Here is a 19,004-nt window from a genome sequence, read left to right as displayed (position 1 = left end):
CTACGATATATCATTTCCACAGGCCGAGAAATGCTCGTCAAGCGGTATTGCTCAATAACGCATAAGAGAATATTATCTTAATCGCTATCCTTCGAACGAGAGTAATGCCAGATGATACGTTAATCAGCAGGAGGCATTCAGTATTCGTGTAGGAAAAGTCCGTTGACGGCGAAAAACGGAAGTGATTCGAAGACAGACATTCGCAGAAGTGGAGGAAGAACGGGAGGAGGGAGGAGCCGTTGCTGAGCGTGGAGGGGGCGGAGGTGAGATCGTCTGGTGATGATGATCGGTGGCGGCGTCGCGACCCCTCCTGGTACTGCCAAGTCGGCGGCTGCGATCGACAGCGAAATGGTACAGGTCGACGGCATTGGCAGTGGTAGTGTCAGTGGCAGTGCTAGTGGTAGTGGTAGCCCAGCAACGGGCGCAATTACCACGCGTCTCACGAACAATGGCAGTAGCGGTACCAATAACAATAATAATAACGGAGAGATTAGTATCAACAATAATGACGGACATGGAGTCGCGAATTGCACCGGTACGACCGCCTCAAGCGCAAGCGACAAGTTCTGCTGCCAGGACGAAGACGTTCCCGCCAGCACTGGTGTTGCCCGACCTTGGGAACCACCGTCACCGACCTTCTCCCAGACGAGATCGCACCTGCTGCAGGTACATCCACCGCACCATCACCATCCGGCGGCGCATCATCAGTTGAATGTACCTGCTTCCCTGATCGATGGTGAGTATAGAAATGCGAAGTCGAATCGAATCCGATTATTCTCGTCGAATTCGATTTAACGTTCCATTTAAGTTCCCGCGCTCCTTTTTCGTTGTTTTCTTTTCACACGATTTAGTTCTCCATTAACAAGTATCAAATAAATCATTATTTAGAATAAGCACAGTCTCATATATACAAATCGTTTAAAGATACACGGAGAGAACGGTTTTACTGAAAGAACTAAATTTTTGCTGGATTGGATCATCCAAATAATTATGTCGAAAACTAAAAAATAAAGAGTGCAAAAGAGTGTGATATTCTAGCAATCAGTTTAAATTTTTAATAAAATTACTTCGATGATCCAACGACGAAATTATTTTCAGATTCGTATCCATCAGTAAATTTTAGCCAAATTCTTTCCGTGTATAAACACTTGAGATCCTCAGCTATATCCTAAACTCATTATAATAATTGATTCGCGCGGAATGTTCAATATGATAAGATAAATGTTTTCATTCAACAATATTAAAGAATTTTCTAAAAACTGTAAATGTGATTATATAACAAGTAAAGAATAAAATCTTTAACGCTCAAGTAGGTACTCTGGTACTTTCTCAGATAATTCGCTGAATTTATATACCTAGTATTACGTACTTAGTTATTTAAACTGCGCATCGAAATGATTTTTCGGTCTCAAAATGCAATTTGACTAAACAACTGTAGCAATATCATAAATTAAATTAACTAATAATTTAACAATTTGCTCATAAACATCTTAGAAAGATCTTAATGATGCTATTTTCATTGAGCATTTTCATGTTGCAATTAAATATAACTACCATATACGCGTTGTAACAAATTTTAATTAATACTCACTAAACGCGACATAGAGATGTGTTCTGTTATAGAAATATTTTTATATACGTTCTGATTTCGCTTTCTTTCTTGGATACTGAGATAAGACGTGTGTACATATACATGTGTAAGCAAAGGAAACCCAATTAATTTCGTTGCGTCATGATAAATCGATAATACGTCACGTATCATTATTTACAATTGTGTGTTTCATGGGCTTTATTATACCAAAATTGTACAATACGGCAATATTGAAATTTCAAATTGTTATTTCATGAAAAGACCGAATATCCGAAACACCTGAATATACTTTAACGACTATTAAAAATAGAGACAATAATTAATGGAACGAAATAACGAAGCAAAAAACGTGGGAATTTTTTAAAACTTATGATAATAAAATAATTTTTCTTGGAAAATTCGCTTATTATCGATTTTGTCAAGGTTTTTTGACATGTGTGATAGCATCGTATGCTTTTGAAATAAAATTTGACTATTTCGATAAATACAAAATTAAACAAATTAAAAAAATCCTCTGATTAACTATATTTTGTTTTATGTACATACATTTCACATAATAGTATGTTATTAATTTATTATTAACGTTATATTGAACAACTAATAAACCTATAATTTACAAATATAATAACAGTAACACACAATTTAATCACTCTATGTTCCAGACAACGTAAAAGTTAAATATGTGACGCATACGACGATCGACAAATGAGTATAGCGATTATATCTTGTTTTGATGAGAGATAACCAAATAACTAATTAAATTATGAATCGCCTCACGATCTTTCACCGCGCGAACCTTTCGATGCGAGATGGTAACAGTTAACATTGGACACCTGTACAGGCAAACACCTGTACAGAACTTGTCGTGTAATAACCAACGGATTAATGGAAGGATTTTTCGCTTTTAAAAAAATCTCAGGAAGATTGCAGAATCTTGATCGCAATTTTGAAATGTTATATAATGTTCAACTTGTGTAAATCGTAAAAATAGAAGAGTACAATATCCATATATACGAAATAATTTTTGTTTCAGAGATATTTCAGAATTGTCACGATTTTAATCGTCTCATCATAAAATTCATATTATATCAAATAAATCAGTTTACAAAATTTCAAACAGTTTCAAAATATTATGTAGAAAAAGAACATTTTGCTAAAGTAATTAAAAATTTATCTAGATACAGATCTGAAAATAATATTATTCAATTATCGAAATAATTATATAGAAAGTTTGATGATACTGCAAAAAGTATCTTTTAATTTCTAACAATCAACTTTAATATGTCTTATAGTTATAATTTTGATGATCCAAACAAAATTATTTTCAGATCTGCATCTAGCTAAATTTTTAACAAATATTAAAGAATAGATACAATATTCAAATATAAACAAAGTTTTTTTTTTTGCGTAAAATACTCTAAACAAACACGATGCGTTCTGTCGCGGATCATTATCAATGATTATTGTCGCCTCTTTTTAGCCGCTAATTGAGTTGTCAAAAAACGAGTGTAATGCGGCGGACTGTTTACTTGCTCTCTGCGATGCACGAATGTCTGCTGCAGCGTGAAATGCTCCCTATAGTTGCTTGCCTCAGCTTGCCTCGTAAAACCGTTGATAAAAGTATAAAAGGAAGTGCTCGATTGGGATATGCGCCTACGACGACATGTTCAACTACCGCGCGTTCGCGGATTTTTTCACGATTTGCACTTGCCAGACGGAGCACGGGGGCTACCAAGTATCGCACTCATTCGGAACCGGTTTCAATGCGTTGGCAACGCGAGTACTTTTCTTCGGATCGGCGAACGTATTACTCTCGTTTAACGCTCAATACCCGTCCATCCCGCGGGTACTCTCGATTCTCTCGCGTTCATGGAGCACTTCGTTCCAGAACCATGAGATTTTACGACCACACCCAGATCGTTTCGAGGCAGATACCATGTACGTAACGTCTTCGCGAGCGAGCGAGCAGAAAGAAAGAGAAAAAGACAAGACAGGACAAAAGAAAATGTGTTTCAGGTGTTCTGATAGCACATTATGACACTTGACCATATCAACTGTCATATGAAAGATACTAATATAATACATAAATAACCAAGTCATATCTAATGATTGCATTGAAAGAGTAACATTCTTTTCCGACCATGTAGCGTTCATCATCAAAATCATAAACGCAATAAGAATTATATTAGTCTGCGAACTATTATAAATAAGTTGTCTCTATTTAGAAAGAATGAAGTAGTTTAAATCATCATGTTTAAATCGACTGTTTGAAATGCAATCTGTTGGCGAATTAAAAGTTATATAAATGAATCCGATAGTTTGACAAGCTCCTGCTTGTTTTGCGTGCGCTAATCCTGCTTAAGATTCGATACGATTTCATGTTGTTTCCGACGTTCAACTCGATACTTGGTAGCAGACGATGCCACGGGATTGGGATTTTACGATCGTACACACCCAGAGTGTTTTGAAACAGGTATACCTCGCGGCTAATAGCTGTCTTCGCGCGGCACTTTGTTACCAATCGTCCGATCAAAGATATATGCACTAATTACGCGTAGAATATACTATACTTGCTAACCAGGTTACAAGGAATTCGCTAAGAATTTCCTTTTTGGCAGTATTCATTCTTCGACACTAATTTTGTTCAAGTATCCATAAAAATTTAACTAGACTTGTCTAGTAAATTATAAATAATAACATCCATTTTATGGCACGGGGGGGGTGATAAGATACTTCTTTCTTGATGAACCAACAAAATTATTTTCAGACTTGTATTCATATAAATTTTTAGACCTATGTTACGCGGAAGTTGCTTAATGTGCAATGTCAACATTGCTCGGGTAATGCCAACAGTGCCTATTATATACGGATTTGGTACATAAGAAGTACAAAATTGTTCTTTCCGTGTAAACTTCATGTTTATTACTTTCTAAATTTATCTAAAACATATAATGTCAAAAAGTATGGATATTTTTATTTGTAGATGAGTCCCTTCTCAATTCTTTCTTGGGTGTACCATCTCGTCATGGACTCCATCAATCAACGAGTTATTACGTAAAATGCTTGTCTGTATCATGTGTATATCAATTATTATCGACTATGTATAATTGACTTTTAACACGATTTCTGTACAAATTACAGTCCGATAATATATGATTTTTTTTGCGAGATGTCGTCCTTGAGTGTAAACTATCTATGTGTTTAAACCTTTTTGCGCGTGTAAAAAAATGCAAAATAAATATACGCTCCAATTTTACTTACACACAAAGTTTGATTTCTACTCGATTAAAATTATTATAAGGTAAATATCTTGAAAATTTAGACTACATATGTATTTATATGTATTTAGCTTGAGCTCAACATCGGAAACAACGTAAATTATCGTATCGTATTTTAAGAAGGATTAGCACTTTCCGCACACAAAAACAAGCAGGAGCTACTATGTAAAATTATCGGATTTATTTATAACTTTTATAATAATTCGTAAACAATATTATCAGATTGCATTTCAAAAAATCAATTTAAATATAGCTTAAGTTATGCCATTCGTTAGACTCTATATTCGATTCATTTTCTATATGACATGAACTTGACACTGCATGCATTCATTTCCCTTTGAACATTTATTTTGAATGATTCAAGTGTGTTTTATCTTTGTGTGACAAACGAACGGTCTGCATTTAAGAGTTAACTTAATTCGTGCATCATCAGCAAACACTCGTAATGCGACGCGATTTTACTTGAAACCATCTGAGCAGACTTGGTCCAGATGATAAAACCACTCATCGGAAGCGCAAAGTGAATGATCGCACCAAGTCGCCGAGTCCGCAGAAAGAGAATCGACCTTCCAGTTTTTCTCTCTATTATCTATTACTGTCGTGTCAAGCGATCGGTCTTTACCGGCGGCGATTTCGAATGTATGGACGAATATACCGTGAGGCCTGATGCCAGAACTCGTTCAGAACCGGTTCCCGCTTGGTGTCGATGCAACGATGGGACGCATTTCTTTCTGTGCATCGGCTACTTTCGTTTTCACGACACCTCCGATCGCTTTGACACGAAACGAGCGCGGAATGCGCGCCCGATGTGCCATTCGAAGCGAATGGGACAGGCGCGAGACTCGCGGGATTTGCACAAGTTTTATTCGACGTTTCGAGTATAACCGTCGCAAACGAGATTCCTTGGAAAATAACTTTAGTAGCATTTCAATCTTGCAACAACAAAAAAATCCCCGGGAATTTTACGAATATAATTGACATGAAATTGTAGTAACAATACTTTTAAATGGTAATAAGACTAAAAAGATCGTAAAAATGTGAATATGTAAAATGTATTTACTATGTCCGACGTTTAACAATGTGTAAAGTACACGGATAAAATGATTTTGCTCAAGTATTAAAAATTTTTGCTAGAGATATACAGATCTGAAAATATGTAAGTGATTAAGAAAATGAGTAGAACACAGACCCTAACCATGTCTGAACCATAGTCAAAGGAGTCACTCTAGATGTTAAGTCGAGTTTCATCTGCGCTGCTCTCGATCGGTAAGGATTACGAAATTTTTCCGTATACACGATTGAAATGCGGAATTTAAACTTGCGACCTGTCGATTTCCTGTCGAATCCATCGTTTTCATACGGAGTCACATGACATCGCGACATTATAATAAATTCGTCCAAAAAATATCACACGTCAATTTTCCTTGTCCAAATTACAGAGTTAATCTAAATATGCTGATGAGGAGCTATTAATAATTCAACTATATTATCGTCATAAATTGTGCGAAAGCGACCGTTCGATTACAAATTGCAAATGATCTGCGCAAGATGCATTTACCGAACTGATTGGCAATACACTTAGCTCATAAAGGACTAATTAATTAGACGTTCTCACTATGTAAACGAACTGCCGCGAATTCACGCTGAGTTCACTCGTTGAAACCAATTAAAACAACGCGATACAAATGAGGCTCGGCGGACCTGTTTTCTACCAACACTCAGAATTTAATTTCATCCGATGGTCTCTCCTCCCGCGATCGCCGTACTCCTTATGTAAGATCTACTGGATAAAAAGCTATTGCGCTCCTCGTTTACCAAATGACAGGTATTACACGCTCTTTATATTGCCATATATCGTTCGATCGTAAATTGGCATCTGGGCGACTCTCCGCACTAAACGTTGTTAAGATTAGTCGACAGTGCGATTACGAGGAAGCTGAACCTATAATAAGCACATCATAATTTTGATCGCAGACACTGCCGGTACAGTAATTAACATCTATCTCACATTTAATTCATATTATCTTTAAGCTTGCGTCGATTTACGCTTGAACCCTCATTTCGCCTTGTCGCCATTTTATTGGCTATGCTGTGTAATTACGTTTTCTTTCCACGAAGATTATTTCTTACGAGTCAATTTTCCACTTAGCATATTCTTCGCTTTCTTGGTATCATTTTTGTCCTTTTGGCTTATTATTATTTAAAAATACTGTCGCTACATTTTCACTAAGAACAAAAAAATCTATAAATGAAACATCCGGTGGTTTTCAGATCAAGTTGTATCAATAATCAGAAGTTGCGCAGATCGTGTGTCACGGTTATTTAACTCGTAACAGGAAAATATTTTTTGTAATGCTATAAAAGAACGTACGCGGGCTTATTATAATTGTTTGTTGCAATTTTTGCAAATTTATTATTTGTTGCAAAAAATTGCAACACTTGAATTTTTCATTCTTTTAAAATGAAATTTCACTCTTCAAGAAACTTAGAGAGTTGATTGGATTTTGCATGTTAATGATCATGTAAAAGCAACGATAATCATTGAAAATTGAAATCACATTGATAAACACTTGAAACCAAAGTAATGTATGATACTATTAAAAAGATGCTGTACGAGGTAATATCGATGCGAATATAAATATATAAATTAATTATTAACCATAATTTGAATGACAGGTACCTATCTCTTGACTGCGCTTTTAACATTCTTTAAAACCGTATCAATAACAGGATCGCGAGATCACGTTTAGCAACTTAAAGTGCCTGAACGTGAAGTTATTTGACCGTGACCACTTTCGTCACAGCGATTACGCAGCCGATTGTTAATTTAACGAAGCATTCAATTGACTTTGGGGATCCTAAAAAGGATCTTTGTGAGAAAAGTAGATCCATCTCAGACCTGTAAAATCATCAATCTCTCGAATCTTGTTAATCAGTGTACGAAAATAATTCAGAGTCAAAAAGATGTGTTATACAATAATATTGTGACCTGTAAAATCATCAATCTCTCGAATCTTGTTAATCAGTGTACGAAAATAATTCAGAGTCAAGAAGATGTGTTATACAATAATCTCGAAACACAGAACGATATTTCGTCCTACAGCAATTAGAGTCGTTATTATACGTATTACAATGAAATATTTCTTTGATTGCAGGTGTGAATTTACAAAATTGTACGGCCGGTCCTTTCGCTAGCGGCAATAACGGCAACGCATCGCGGCAACGTCTAATCGAATTGTCACATGGATTAGGAGCACTCAGGCATTACAACGATCTCGCCAATCACGTGTTGTCATTAAACCAACAGGGCGCAGTCGTTACAAAACTTTTAGGTTTGTAAAGTATATTTTTACGATTTACCGCGAGCTGCCTTACGCGAGGAGAATCGCGTTCATGATACGCTCGATATATATTATACCCGACGTTGTTTTTTTTCTTTTTCTTATCGTTGACGATAAGAATATGCAAATTATTGGCTGACATTCCAAACACGAGAACTTACGTAGGGAAACTACTCCGTTGACATATCGCTATTATGTTCGTCAACCACTATAGGTACCTATCGCGAGTATCGAGCGCCACGCACGCATTATGTACGTACGTAATTTCGATACGAAAGTCAAGGCAGAAATCATCCATTTATATTCTACGTTCCGAGAATATCATCGATCCTTCGGAAATGAGAGAAAAATAGATATTGTGGAGAAGATGCATAAGAGAAGATTTTCCAAAGTCGAGAACTATTAGATATAAAAGGTTTTTATCATATATTTGTCAAATAAAGTTTTAAAATAATTCCTACTCATGAGAGAGAAACAATACTAACATAATATTTTCCTATCTAACTGGACGCTTTCTTTTCTCTTTATTTTTTAAAACAAGGGGATAAGACTTATTTATATTTAAATCTTTTCTTCTATTTTCTTATATAGATCTTTCTCTCTCTTCTCCCCCCCCCCTTCCCTCTTCCTGTGTGTACCTCTTTTAATTCGAATATTGTACCTTTTCTCTGTGATTCACGCGGCAATTACCGGCGACCACAAACGATACCGCGTTAACGTTTCGAACGATTCCAAGCAAGGCAGAGGACAGCCTCAAACTTACAAAAGGCATGGTCAGACATAACGAGCGTTATGAAGAGCGCATCAGCCACTCGAAGCTCGTTAGCTCGCCAGAATTAACACGTAATAACTACTTCTTTCACGCATTAAATTTCAGCACCTCGGCACAACAAACTTGAATAATTCACCAATATGATTGCACCAGTCTCTCTACATTCCAGGAGATTAATACGAAGTTTCGATTCTTGCTGCTTTTTGAAATTTTATGAATTTGCCGTATCTGGCTTTAAATTAAATTACATCAACTTCAATGAAAGTGTCTCCCATCATGCCGTTTCCTTTCTAGTCAATATAAAGATTTACATCATTTACAACTCTCAAGAAAAAAATATATATCTCAGGGCCAAACGCTTATAAGAAATTGTAGCCTGAGCTTCCCGACATTTGCGTTCTCCGTGACTATTCGTGTTGCTGTTCGTACCGTGTATCTTCGACCGTCACGAGTTAAATGCAGATCGAGGTGCTTTCGAGATGAGTACGCAAGTGCGGTTTTGCATGCGAGAACGCGGTGAAACTTGCGGAGATTTAGACTCTAAACGAAAACGAGAATTGTTGGGTACGAACGAACGGAAAGCCCGGATCGCATTCGAGGAAAGGCCAGAAAGAAGAAGAAAAGGTACGGAAGAGGAGGAGAAGGAGGAGGAAAGGGCAAAAGAAGAGGAAGAAGAATCGCGCGCCGAGGCAAACAATAAAAAAATGGAGACGAGCCACCGAGCATCACTGTGGAACGCTCAAGTTTCTCGTAGAGAGACCTCATGCCTATAGGTAGGCCTCGCGGTCCTCGTTAACTTTACGAGCCGCTCGTAAAAATACCGTTCGTGGCGCGCCGGTAATGTCTTCATCTCACTGGATACGGGCTCCTTAGACGTCCGAGGTGAATATAATGTACCATAATCGGCCGACCAATTACTTAACGACAGTGAACAATTAATCCCCTCGGCGTGAGCGAGTGGCCCCTTTTACGCAATTCAAGAAGCTAGGAGACAAGTGGCGTTATACCTAACTATGGTCGCCGACATAAACGACATAGATGTATTGCACATTCCCCTATTTTAGCATATGTGCTCTGTTAGAAAGAATTTAACTATATCAGCATCTCTCTCTCTCTCTCTCTCTCTTTAAAATATCGAGTTGAAGAAAGATATTATTAGAATTGAAGAGATGTGCTTTTTAATGAAGATGTTAAAAAATCAGGGGGAATGCGTTTTCTATTCTTTTATGTCTAAACCGATAGTGAGAGTTCCATATTATAACGTAGAAACGCATAGGCTATTCTTAGGACCATATAGCATGTAGAAAAACTTAAAGAGCACAAACGTAAGCGAATCATAGTTGAGAATATAAGGTCATAAAAAAAAAGTAATAAATTCAACATGTTCTCACTGCGCTTACGTCTTACTGTCTTCAAGTTTTTTTGTATGCTTTGGCCCTTATTGTGCATCTACGATTGTATACAACAGATATGAATTATATCGCGATCGTTTATTCATATTAATGATACTAAAAATACGATTCGATTATATCGATTTTCGTGTCTTGAGAGGTTGCGGCTTCAACTCCTCGCTATATACAAAGAGTTGATTCAAAGACGGATTGAGAGACTACGCGAGATAAATGCCGAAAATTTCAAGCGTGTGTTGTATAAGCTCAACACACGTCACTAGTGCGGATAACTGGACAGCGAGTGGACAATGCCGAAGGCGTTCCGCGGTTGTTTGCTCGTAGTTTCCATCGCGACGCTCTTACATACACGTTCGCCGTATAATTACACTAATCTCTCATTATCAATTCATAAAAGAGATCACCTCGGCCGCGAACGCACGCATGCGACGCGCCGTTGAATACAGCCTTCTCGGCCTGTAACCACGACGATCCATCTACTTGATACTCGCGCGAGTAACCCTAACCGGCTAACGAAATTGGCTTCGTGCGGTTTCTTTTATTAAAAACGCTCTGTCGGTTCTCAAAAATTTTATGTACGCACGCACGTGCACATAGAAGCAGCAAATCGAAGGAGTAAGCCGAATGGAGCAACAATGAAAAACTAAAGGGTGGGAAGAGATCGAGCGGTGGAAAGATAGATACGGGGAAAGACAGACGAGGAGCTAAAGGACGAAGAGAGGAAGAAACGTGGAGAAAGACCGGGATAGCAGGCAAGGAATTTGCTCGCGGCATGGATACCTATTAGGTGGATACATCGTTTATATACCCGGCACGCACTTGATCCGTGGGAGCGCACGCGATACCCTCTGCCGGGTTTAGCCATCATTATTGTTATTAATAATAGTACGTAACGACCGATAATTGCTCAAGTCTGCCTGCGCCTCTGGTTTCCATTACCTCTCACAATCTTCTCGGCATCGGATTGACGGATACCTCCCTCCCTCCCTCCGTCTCTCTCTTCCGTCGCTTCGGCAGTCCGCGCCGCGCGACACAGAACGCGAATGACGGATGATGCATGCATCTAAGTACGAACGACGCGTCCTTCCACGATGAATCCGCGCGTAATTGGGGTCGGGAGGCGAGTCTCGAAAGGGACCCTTTACGCCCGATGGTTGACGTTGATATTAGCACGCGAGCGTGACTTTCGTTTCTTCGCTTCTATCGTGTCGCTCGCGAGAAACGGGGCAAAAACAGCGGATACGCGGTATATCTTAAGCGCAACGTATACAACTTTGAATACCTACATATTATTAGTAATAGCGTAACATTGACAGAAAAGAGGAATTTTTTAATATAATGCACACGGAAAGAACGATTTTGTTGAAAACGTGTACAATTTGGAAGATAATTTTGATGGTCCAACAAAATTGTTTAAAAAATTTTTAATACTTTAACAGAAATTAATCTTCTTTCTGATTGCGATTGCAATGTATTCAAAACGTATCAATCGTCACTGTTTAATAAAGTTTTCATACACAATTATATAATTGATATTATATTATTGTATATTTTCGTTTCTACTCAATTATTTGTCATTAAATTATATCTTCAGTTTACAATATCTTTATTGTTGATTAATTTGTTCTCTTTGTGTAATAAGCTTGATTTTATTTTTTATCATAATCGACATAACAATGTGATAAATTATTTTAACTATAATATATGTATGTATTTTATAGTAATTTTATATATTATAAATTCACATTAAAATTTGATTCGTTAGAATAATGTACGTCTTTTACGGTATCAACAATATGCAATCGATGATATGCAGGTAACCTTTTCGTACTTATGATATGTATGCTTATGGAGCTGTGCGCGTCTTAGCATTCACTTGTAGGTACTAATTAATTCATGACTAATTGACTGCTGCGTTGCTCATTGTCTTTCCCACGAGTAGTAAATTATAACTTCGGTTTCTGTGGAATATATGACAGCGCAGTGAATCTAAATAGTAGACTTAAAATATATGTATTTATAACTGTGACCGATATTTTAATGTTTTATTTAAATTAAATGTCCCTATATAACTTTAGAAGAGAGGAGCAAGAGTAGGGTCGGTGGAGCACTCCATACATACAAATTTCTAAGTTATGGAATTCCATACATACCTATGTCAAACACTAAATTAATACTTAATAAACACCTCATAAACACTTAATTAATTAGTTTCACTAAATTAATTAAAGTACTATTAACAATTTCGGTTTCGTCGTGTTCTAACGAAGGGTCGTTTTATAGAGAGTTAAAGTTAATTTACGTTGTTAGAAACGAGCATAATAAAACACTATTCTAATACACTTTGTATGGAACAATATCCAAGGTGATCGAATGTTTACGTGAATGGAACAAATTACATTTAATATACCGTTCAATTATAATATATAATGTTACAATTATCACTCTTTTCACATCAATCATGCCTGTGAAAGATACATTCGGATTCCAAGGCGCGTGCATCGCGTGATTTTTGGGAATTACGGCGAGTTTCGCGAGTTTTGGCACGACCGAGTTGCCGAATAGGGCGCAAAATATAAATGTGCCATGTCGCGGCGCCATTTACGAGCGATTTTATCGAGGGCCAGGAGTTTTGCCAATGCATCGTGTCCTTGAAGCCCACTTTATCGTGTTTCAGGTACGTTGCGCCCACCGGGTCTGATCGGTGGCAGTAAGCCGAAAGTAGCGACACCGGCTGTCGTCGCTAAGATCGAACAATATAAAAGGGAGAATCCGACTATCTTCGCTTGGGAAATCCGGGAGAGGCTAATCTCCGAAGGTAAGATTAATAATTGCTGTAAGAATAATAATTGCCAAATTGGCACTTATTGGAATGATATTTTCGAGTCATATCCCTGCAAGATGACACCAGTCGAAATTTTTTTTAATATTATGTGCGGATAGTGTTTTAAATACATTGGCTTTCAATCAGTAAAAATAATACAAGATAAATAGAAAATAAAAATAATTATAAAAATGAGAAAAATAATATAAATCACAAAGGATAGTTTTTAGGACTATCTAACATAACACAACCTAAAATTAATATTTATATTACTTTTAAACTTAAAACTTGAAACACAAACACAAGTTATGATTAATTTATATTAACTTATGTTTAATCTGTAATAGTTTAAAATCTAAAACTATATAAGAAATTGCAAAATCTGGACTTGGAATAAATATAGTACAGTATATAATTATAATATCAATAAAACAGAAATAAATCTGTGAAAAATAAGATTTCGAAACATATAAATTATTCTAAATTATTACATTATATAAAAATTTAAAAAATTTCATAAGATTACCAAGATCTATACGTTTCAGTTACGGATTATACTTCTATAAACAATTATTTAAAAAATATTCAATTTTCTTTTCTCTCTCTCTCTCTCTCTCTCTCTTGACAAATGTTATATTTTTGATTTGTGTTACTTTTTTGAGGGGGATACGTGTTCAGAGAAAAGAGAGATAATGATTTACAAATCGATTATTTAACGGTGAATAAAGAATGAATACGCGGTAACGTAATATAATATTGCGAAGCGAAAGCGTTCAAAAGATTGATCAACTTGACTCACATTAACATTGATTAATTTTCGCAGTAGATATATCTCTTAGAACGCGCTTAGTCATAACGTTAAGTCTTTTGCTAGCGCGATGCATAAACTAGCGTGTTCCTTACTTAATTATGCTCGTCCTCTGTAAGCCATGCGAATGCACCGTCCATGATTACACGTATATGAGTAACGTATAATTTAACGAAAGAATTAAGAAACGCGTTTCTGCGACCTTACTTCTTGACACACATACCATTCTCGAAGCATTCGTGCTAACACGAATATCATTATAATGTAATAAGTAAACTGATATATCTTTTGCTGTAACTATAGATCTTATATAGATAAAAACTAACAAGACTGTTTGTACTTCTCTCTCTAGAAGAGTCCGGAAATATGCTTTACATATATTACATTGGATGTGTTTTTATTGAGATTTCCTACAAATACAAAGTTGAAGTGATATTTTGTGTATTCTTTTTTTGTAATTACTTGCATTTTATATTTTCATAAAGATTCTTATTTTTTTGTAATATTATATCACTTTTAATTAAACTATACAGCACCGACCTTGCTGCAGCAACGTTACAATGTTTAGTAATATTGTAACATTTTAAAGATTGCGACAAGGGCAAGTATTACAGTGCGATTACATGAAGCGCAGAAATGTGAAAACGCGGAAAACAAAATTAACTGCTTTAACAAAATTAACAGATTTCCGTGTTTCCGCACCCTTATATACTTGTTGCCAGTTTTATGCTGGGTAAAATCTACGATTGCAATTCAAAAAATTTGACATTAAATATCTAGCGTCAAAAGTTGCATTATGTTTATAACATTGTAACAATGACGAAGTTGTGAACAACTTTATAACGAGATCTTTATCGTATTCATGGCATTATGTGTTAACGGTATCTTCGCGACTCGCGTTGACCGCAATGTCGGTATTCACCTGTTTCAGGGGTTTGCAGTAACGCGACAGCGCCGTCGGTTAGCAGCATCAATCGGATATTGCGAAACCGCGCGGCTGAACGCGCGGCCGCGGAATTCGCGCGTGCCGCTGGTTATGGCCTGTATGCGGCCGCTGGACCGCATCCATATTTCAATTCGCATCAGCATCCGACGACCAGCCATCATCTACCGGCGGGCTGGCCGGCGCCGGGAGCAGCCGGACACCCGTGGATGCTACCGCCTCTTGCCACCGGTATATCCGGCGCGTCCGCTTTGCTTTTACCACCGTCCCTGAGTCCCGGTGCGGCTGCCGCCGCAGCCGCGTCTGCGTCCGCGGGCACTTCCGAACACGCACTTCATGCCGCCGACGCGATCGCTCGTGGATATTTGCAAGGTGAAAGAGACACGTCTTTAATGTGGCGCGAAATTCTGTTCGACAAACTACACTTAGTTCTATAAAAATATTTTGTATCTTTTTGCCAAAGATTAACAGAAACGAAGAGTGAGAAAAAAGAGAGAGAAAGTTTCATTCTGTGGTGAAAATTTTTTAAGAAAAATTGTGTTTATATCTGTTTATGAAGAGTTATGTCATACTGTTTATAAACAAATTTATTAATAGATAGTCACACCATTTGGAAGCACGATGCAAACACTTGGTGAATTTTTTGCTGACATATTCTTTTTTTCACAAACATCTTAATAGTTGTCAACATCTTATAAACAATTCCATGTTTAATTTTCAATCTCATAAACGCTCAATGAAACATCCATTCAAGACCATTAAGGCTCCTGAGTAGTCGCGGCGGCCATGTTGAAATCTTTTAAAATATATTATTTTATATTTCTTTTTTTTTTTGTAGAAAAATCAGAATATTTTTATATTAATCATGTATGTAAAACATATTCTAAATTTTCTCGATTTTGTATTTATTTAGAAGTTATAGAGTATATATGTATATTTTTTTAATTTTATTAAGTAGTTGAACAATATAGAAAATGTTAATTATTTTTGGGCTGCTGTATTCAGAAACGCACAGTCCATAGAAAACGTATTTCTATGAATGTACAGATGGCGACGGCGATGACGGAAGCTTAGATGGTTCGGAGCAGCCAAAGTTCCGGCGTAACCGCACGACATTCAGCCCGGAACAACTCGAGGAACTCGAAAAGGAATTCGAGAGATCGCATTACCCGTGTGTGTCGACGCGCGAACGTCTCGCCTCGAAAACGTCGCTCTCGGAAGCCCGCGTTCAGGTGAGGATTTACCAATAGATAAAGATAAAGAGCCGATGCGACGACGCAGGGTCTAATTCGACATTTACATTGGAGAAGACCCTGCGGACTACGGTCGCTTCGTTCCAGTCCGACTTGATCACGAGCGTTCTAACGACCTAACTCGTGACTCTTAGGTTTGGTTTTCCAACAGACGGGCAAAGTGGCGTCGTCACCAGCGCATGAACCTCTTAAAGCGCTCGCCACCACCGCCTCCACCACCACCACCACCGCCGCAGCCGCAGCCGCCGCCGCAGCAACCGCACTCCGCTACGTCCACTATCGGCCAGCGTACGTCCAGCTGCTCCATCGCCGGCATGGGCGGCGAAAGTAGCGCGTTTCGCGCGGTCGTCGCTAATTCCGTAACCAGGGACACCGGTCTCGATCGACCCGAGAGGATCGACAGGCACGAGTCAGTACCGAAGCAACCGGAAAGGAAACCTAGCGCCTTCCGGATGATCAGTCAACTAGTGGGTGACGACTCGTCCGGTCTTTCGAGACCGACCAGTCCCGTGTACGATCAGCGGCAATCATCTGGTCTTGGTCCGCGTCCAGGATCGGCGCATAGGATACGCTACGATCAAAACGAGGACGAAGACGAGGAGATCGACGTTCAGGACTCCGACCAGGACGTACCGTCATCGCCACCGGTCGCTTGGAGAGATCATTGGACTGACCAACAACCGTTGGAACTGACGAAGCATGATCGCTGAACGAGGTGTGATATCTTAGTTTTGATTTCGAGTGACGTGGATCCGAAGTGATGTTTTCGCAAAAAAAGAAAAAAAAATCAAGCGGTCGCATTACAGCTTTTATTGAATTGAAAAAATATTGGCTGGACACACACAAATCGCGTGGATCAGATAACTACTAGTGTTCAAAGTGTGTTGCTGCACAGTTTTTTTTAATCTATTGTTGACCGATAAGAGTGTAAAAGTGACGAAAATGTTTTTTTTTTAAGTGCGCCAAGTACAAAAAAATCACGAAAAATAGTAGATATTAGTAAACCGCAAAACATCGATCCGGAATCGACGTATCAGCACGCGAGTGATCAAGTGCTGCAGATAACGTGCTGCATCTTCAGCGGACTCGAATCGATAATTATCAACGTGTAACATCAGATGCGGCACCGTGTATGTGTTTATCTTATATTTCTTCTCTTCTCATTATTGTCGGGCTCGGCTCTTCTCTCTATTGGTTCAAGTTTTTAATATCTATGGAACTGCTTATTATATAATGAACATGAACGATTTCTTACGATCGCGAATGCGAATAAGTGTTGCGAACTGTATAATATTGAAACGCAACGTCGCGTCATCAATGTCATTGTAATTATTATTGTTGATTAGATAAGTGATCGATGCATATCGCGTGACAAAAGCAAACGCTGTTAGATCGCTCAAATCTACCTGGGAAGCCATTCGTGCGAGTAGGAAATAAAAATATATACCGCGAAGAAGGAATGAGTTTGTTCGAGCTCATTCGGAACTAGTCCTAGCGAATCTTTAATAAATTAGGAATATGCGTTAACTAGATATTTGAAATAGAAATAATCGGAAACACGGATAATTCTATATGAAACTGTGTTAAAATAATGTTTATTTAACTGAAACCGTTTGTAAATATCCACACACGCGGCGTCACAACCCAATTCTCTCTTGCAAACTCTTCCAAATTCTCCTTCTAACTATCCTCCGAAAAACAGTTTTTGGCGAGCCATCAAATATCCGCACAATAAAATATGTTATATTGAAATAAATTTACATAAATATACTCTCGTTTATTTAGCGAATCAATTTCCTTCCAATCCTAAATTGAATAATAAATGAATGACACAGTGAAATATAATATCCCAACTATTTATTACTCAAGAAACAAGATGTCATTTTGGCGTCAAAACGTTGACAAATAACGTCAGCTTGGATTTGTTAAAGTCGCATGCTCCTATTCACTTCCAACGTGCTTAGAGTGAGTAGAAACTATGGTAGGAGCACGTTGGCGTGTATTGGAGCATGCGACGTGAACAAAAACAATCTCTTTGTTTCTAAAATGGTTTTCAAAAATTACTTTAAACTTAAACACATAAATTTTACTTGAAATTTACCCAAACTTAAACATTGAAAACAATAAAGTATAAAAAAAATAATTGTTTGTTCTCTGAATTATATGTACATACATATTTATACGATATATAATCAATACGTCAAGTAATCGATATTGCAAGCTGCTTTAGGTGCCCTCTGATTTATGCTCTACGGCAATTATCTTCAGTGGAATATATTTCCGCATATCTCTTAACACGGTACAAGATATTCCGCTACGGATCGCGCACCTGAAGTCTCTTTCCGTGGTATATCTCTTATTAAACTGCTCGCGAATATCGTCTTCATGCCCGTTCAGCCGTGTACTTAAACTGCCGTTTTGTCAATAGCGAGAAGAAAAGGAACGAGCACGGTACAAGAAAGGTAAAATTATCTAGCCTGCTTAATGTTCCATAGTACATAGCACAAATTTGTCAGATAACGTTCAATTTCCTGTGGAAAAAATTTGGAAAATAATCCTGGATGATAATTTCTTCTTTTGCTCTTCGCGGATGCATACGGGCGTTATCTACCATGAAAGTATTCATACATCGCGTGTTTTCTCTCGCGCTTTGAGATTTCCATTAAATACCTATATTTAAATGCAGTAAAACTAAAATTCGCGGAGCAAGAACGTCAAGTCTACATTTAAAGAAAAACAATGTAAATAAATTTTACGTTATGTAGAATTAATGTAAATAGCTGAT

The 19,004-nt window shown here is 37.6% G+C and overlaps 1 protein-coding gene across 1 annotated transcript; it reads left to right on the top strand.

Annotated features, from left to right (window-relative positions):
- The first annotated feature begins 282 nt into the window (after nucleotides 1-282).
- On the top strand, nucleotides 283-17,299 carry Eyg (eyegone). Its single transcript, XM_018542130.1, has 6 exons — nucleotides 283-736; nucleotides 8,025-8,201; nucleotides 13,069-13,209; nucleotides 14,955-15,338; nucleotides 16,014-16,198; nucleotides 16,354-17,299. The coding sequence occupies exons 1-6, from the start codon at nucleotides 283-285 to the stop codon at nucleotides 16,927-16,929; spliced, it is 1,917 nt and encodes a 638-aa protein (XP_018397632.1). The 3' UTR covers nucleotides 16,930-17,299.
- Nucleotides 17,300-19,004: the final 1,705 nt, after the last annotated feature.

Source organism: Cyphomyrmex costatus, unplaced genomic scaffold (genome assembly GCF_001594065.2).
Source record: "Cyphomyrmex costatus isolate MS0001 unplaced genomic scaffold, Ccosl1.0 scaffold306, whole genome shotgun sequence".
In the NCBI taxonomy this organism is placed as follows: Eukaryota; Metazoa; Arthropoda; class Insecta; order Hymenoptera; family Formicidae; genus Cyphomyrmex; species Cyphomyrmex costatus.
Note: the sequence above shows the minus strand (reverse complement) of the source record. Positions and strands in the feature narration are given on the sequence as shown.

Bases quoted from the DNA above. Each gene is read 5' to 3' on its own strand.
- Eyg (XM_018542130.1), top strand. From the start codon at position 283: ATGATCGGTGGCGGCGTCGCGACCCCTCCTGGTACTGCCAAGTCGGCG. The intron at 737-8,024 runs GTGAGTATAGAA...CTTTGATTGCAG, and splicing joins ACCTGCTTCCCTGATCGATG to GTGTGAATTTACAAAATTGT. The intron at 13,210-14,954 runs GTAAGATTAATA...CACCTGTTTCAG, and splicing joins GGAGAGGCTAATCTCCGAAG to GGGTTTGCAGTAACGCGACA.